The 4,617-nt window shown below is 56.6% G+C and overlaps 1 protein-coding gene across 3 annotated transcripts in view; it reads right to left on the reverse strand.

Moving 5' to 3' along the window:
* The window catches only part of SEPT3 (septin 3), a 29,419-nt gene extending 24,823 nt beyond the window's left edge, over window positions 1–4,596 (reverse strand). Inside the window, exon 1 of one of the 3 annotated variants that reach the window (XM_006890071.1) lies at window positions 4,520–4,551. In XM_006890071.1, the coding sequence (XP_006890133.1) occupies window positions 4,520–4,529 (10 nt within the window). In that variant the 5' untranslated portion in view covers window positions 4,530–4,551. Of the gene's footprint in view, window positions 1–4,519 lie in introns of all 3 variants that reach the window. The other 2 variants (XM_006890072.1, XM_006890073.1) reach the window with 2 other exon arrangements.
* Window positions 4,597–4,617: the final 21 nt, after the last annotated feature.

Here is a 4,617-nt window from a genome sequence, read left to right on the forward strand (position 1 = left end):
TTTCATTGAAATTAATAATAAATTTTTAAAAAAAGAAGAAAATCTGTGAGAGGATGAAGACTCCTTCTTTTGACCCAAAGGGAGAAGAGAAGACCCAGATGGAGACAATGCCTTGCCTAAGATGACATAGTATCGGACAGATAGTGGGATGAGAAGAGAAAAGCGAGACCTTTGCCCAGTGGGGAGAGAAATTTACACCCCCGAGCTTGGCAGATCAGGGCCATGCTGACAAACAGGGGACTCTGTGGCTCGCACCATAGGTTACAGGAGAGAGCAACTATTTATCCATCCGTCAAATGGGCATATTAGGACAAAAGTACCCGGAGCCTGGCTCTGCTCCTTCCTTGCCAGCTTTGGGGACCAAGCAAATCACCTCCCTCAGTTTGCTCTTCCAGAAAGCTGTCCGAAAGTGATCAAGGTCATGACGACCTTTGCTCGGGCACCAGCCTGGCCTGCTGGCCCCAGACCCCCTGCCTCTGCCTGGCTCCCAGCAGGGAAGAAAGACACACGTGCCAGCACTTGTGAAAGGGAAGTGCCCAGATGTTAAGGACACGTTACTGGACTCCAGGTTCCCTCCAGGACCCCTTCCAGCTCTGCCATTCTCGAATGTACCCTGTGGTTCATGACTTCCGCCCTGCAGAGACTTAGCTTTATGGGAGGACTCAGGGAGCAGCAGATGGGCAGGTGGGAGGGGGACAGGGTGCCTCCCTCCCTCCCCCACCCCCAAAGTCCGCCAGGAGTCTGCTCTCATCCCCACCACCTGCTCCCTCCACCGGTGCTGGCAAAATCCGAGCCCTCAGATGAGAAACTGTTCTTTCCTCTGTCACTCCTAGTCCCAGCCAAACCTGGCAAGGCCTCAGGACCTCCCCGCGTGGGGCCTGGCTCGCTCCGCTTCCCCTGAGCTGCTGCCAGCCAGCAGCTCCCACGGCAGCAAGATGCTTGGGCAGGAACAGCTGACTCTCCGCAGCCGGGCCAGCTCCTCTCTCCCCAGCACGTGGCTCAAGGCCCCACTCAGCACACCTGCGCCCCAACAGCATGCCCCCTCGGCCCTGCCCAGCTGCTCACACCTACTGCCCCCTCACTGGCTTCAGGTCTCTCCAGCCAAGTCCTATTTGGTCTCCTCAGTCTGTGCTGTGAGATGGAGCCACCTGGTGTGTGTGGAGCTGAGACTCAGACCCATTTTACAGACCTATAAAGTGAGCCATATGAGGATTCTTGTTTTTTTCCCTGCTGAGTACACTCTTGGCACCAGCAGCCAGGAAATTCAAAGACGTATTGCGTTGGGAAAGTCTGAGGTTAGAGACCTCTCCAAAGTCCTGAAGAGCAATGATGTCAGTCTGGAAACTAAGGTGCACTTAATACAGGCCATGATCTTTTCAATCACTTGCTATACATCAGAGAGCTAGACAATGACTAGGAAGGATAGAGAATTGATGCCTTTGAGCTGTGGTGTTGAAGAGTATTGAATATAACATGGACTGCTAAGAGAAGGAACAGGTTTGTCCTAGAGAGGGTGAAACCCAGCTGCTCCTTGGAGGCAAGGATTCTGAAACTCCATCTGGCATACTTTGGACATGTTGCAAAGAGGGACCAGTCCTTGGAGAGGGACGTCATGCTTGGGAGGGTGGAAGGACAGTGCAGGAGAGGAAGACCCTCGATGAGATGGATTGATTCAGTGGCTGGGGTAATGGAGGTAGGTGTGTCAAAGACAATAAGATTGGCACAGGGCAGAGCAGGGTTTAGGGCTATTTTACATAGGGTTGCTATGAGTCGCAGGCAACTCAACAGCACATAACAACAACATTCGTGTGTGTGTGTATGTCCTCTCTTTAGTTAATCAGGGCAAGCCTAGCAGCACTACAGCATCCAAATATTTCAATCCCAAAAAAGAGATCATCTTTGGCCAAGCGAAGCTAAGAGGACTGATAGGCTCCCAATAAACCTCTGCAGCAAGTCCAGCACCGGGCGGACCACACCGTCACTCTCTCCTCAAGCGTCTGTATAGCAACTGCTGGCAAAGCCAGCCCTCTCCTAGCCACATGCCAGTCACACGCAGACACCCGGCACCTTGGCAGCCACAAGGAGCTGCAAATGTGCTGCCCTCACTCCTTGAAGCCTTTGCATGTGCTGGGCCTCTGCTGGGGGACCCTGGCCCAGTCCAGCCCCTGGCTAAACCCCTTTTCCTTGGAGCCCAAGTCTGTCTCCCTGTGAAAGCCGCCTGGCAATGCCCTTCTGCTGGACTGCCTCAGTTCCCAGTGTGTGTACTAGACACGCTGCATTCATTCATTCACTCCATCTCAGCCAGGCATTTCCATATGCAATAGAACTGGGGCTGCTCTAGTCAAGTCTTGGACTCAATGACAAGGGCAGTTTCTAGCCAGGAGTTGTTGCCAGCTGCTGTCAAGTCGGAACTGACCCATGACTGACCCTCCAGTGGGTCTTCAGAGACTATAAATCATGCTGGAGGAGACCGCCCATCTTTCTCCCACCGAACTGCTGTAGATTCAAACCACCTGCCGTTAGGCCACTAGAGCTCGTACCCAGGAGTGGAACAGATAATCAGCAAGGTAAACACAGACTTACTGGTGCTTGTTAATCTGTGAGCCGTGTCACACATAGAGCAGTAAGTCCGAGCTCACCTCACTCACCGGGTACTCTGTCCCCATCATAAAAGGGATGTGTCAGTTTGAGCAAAGGCTTTGCTTCTGCAGGAAGGTGCTCTGGGGCTGGGACAGGGATGTGTGCCAGCCCTCCCTAGAACCTGTGACAAAGCAGCAGAACCTGCGATGCAGTGAACACAGATGAACAAGTAAGCACAAGGATACGCGTGCTTACCTGGCTCACTGAGTAACTAGGGTTGTGTGGATCCCCCGACAAGGTCCTTGCCCTTGAGGGCTCACAGTCAGCTGAGGGTACCTGACAGGTACCCAGACACCTCTAGGCATGTAGCAGATGAAAGTGCTCCTGCAGCTCCATCCTTGGTCCCCACAGCACCTCATGCAGACAGCCATGGGGCCCCAGTACCACTGGGATCACTGTGACAGCCTCAGATGACCTTGAACTCTGGTCCTGGCATGCTCCAAAAGGCGAGGACAGCACCCGCCTTGGGGCAGGCACTGGATATGTGATGGTTCCTCCTGAGGTCAGAGGCCTGGAGATCTGTTTCCAGAGAGTCACTTACTGCCTTTGAGTCGGACCTGACTCACAGCTAGCTGACCCTCCAGCGGGTCTCCAAGGCTGTAAATTGCACAGGAGGAAATTACTCATCTTTCTCCCATGGAGCTATTGATGGATTGAACCAGCAGAGAAGCTTGACCTCTGGGTTAGCAGCGCAACTAGCTTCGGACAACACATCAGAGCTCCTTAAGATTGCAGCCTGAGAAACCGTATGGGGCAGTTCTGGGGTCACTCTGAGCTGGAATGAACTCAGTGGCAAAGGGCAGGCCCTAAGTATTTAGCAGACTAGAGGTGCGCAGCAATGATGAATGAATGAAGGCTGAACGGAGGCAGAATTGTTCCCTTCCTCCCCCTCAGGGGGGCTCCAAGCTCGGAGCAGCTCCCCCCTGCCAGAAGCCAGCTGATGAATAGGTCATGATGGGGAGAGCAGACCGTGTTAACCCTGACCTAGAGACAACTTCACCCTCCCCTGTCAAAGAGGGGTGAGGAGCGCTCCCCGAAGGTGGTGGAGAGCTCAGGAAACGGACACGTCAGGATACAGCTCCACTCTGCCCCTCTGGGAGCCCTGGAGAGGAGAGGCTCCCTCGGCAGCGGCCCCTTCTGGAACCACCCGCTCTCAAGCTCCGGCATTGACACGGTGCACCTGACTCGGCTTTGGGAAGGTCCCCACAGAAATAGCACCCCCTGCCACGCACCACTCAAGGGCCCTGCGTTTTCTTTCACAAGCAAATGAATGGCTTTGTCTTCGGATCAAGGTCCCCACCCCTCTGTTGGGAAGATGGCATTAGGGAGAGGGGGGCCTTTCCAGGATGGCACCTGCCTCCCGGGCTCTGAGCCCGCCCCCCTTCCTTCCTGGGCTTGGAATCTTCCCTCCCCCCCCCCCAGGAGCCTTCAAGAGCTCACCCCCACCCCCAACGGCAATTCCATTCCGCCCCAGATCTGCCCTGGGTTCCCAGGGAAGAAATCACAGGCGCTCATTCGCAGGAGCGAAGGGCCCCTGGAGCCCCCCTCCCCCACCGCGGCCCCCTGGAGGCCAGCGAGCTCCCACGGAGCCCGCCAGCTGGTGGCCGTCTCCGTGCGCGGAAGGGACCCATGTGTGGCGCACAGGTATCGGCGTGGGGAGGTGTCTCGGGGACCGGTGGGCCGTGTGGATGTGCGTGCGCGCCTTGGGGGCGCGCGCGGGGGGCTCTGTAGGTGCTGTTCCCCAGTGTGCATGTCCCCGGGCTTGCCCCTCTCGCCGTGTGCGCCTGTGTCACCGCGCGTGGGCTCTTCGGCGTAGTGAGCCTCCCTCCCGCTGGCGGCCCCGCTGGCTGGGGTGCCGGGGGGCCCGCGGCCGCCCTACCTTTGGACATGAATCCTCCTTTGTCTCCGTCCTCCCGGAGATGCTCAGGGCGGGGGGCTGCCCGGCGGAGCGGGGCGCGGGCTCCTCCCGGGCGAGCG

The sequence above is a fragment of the Elephantulus edwardii genome, unplaced genomic scaffold (genome assembly GCF_000299155.1).
Source record: "Elephantulus edwardii isolate Elephantulus edwardi_28Jun2011 unplaced genomic scaffold, EleEdw1.0 scaffold00086, whole genome shotgun sequence".
NCBI lineage: Eukaryota > Metazoa > Chordata > Mammalia > Macroscelidea > Macroscelididae > Elephantulus > Elephantulus edwardii.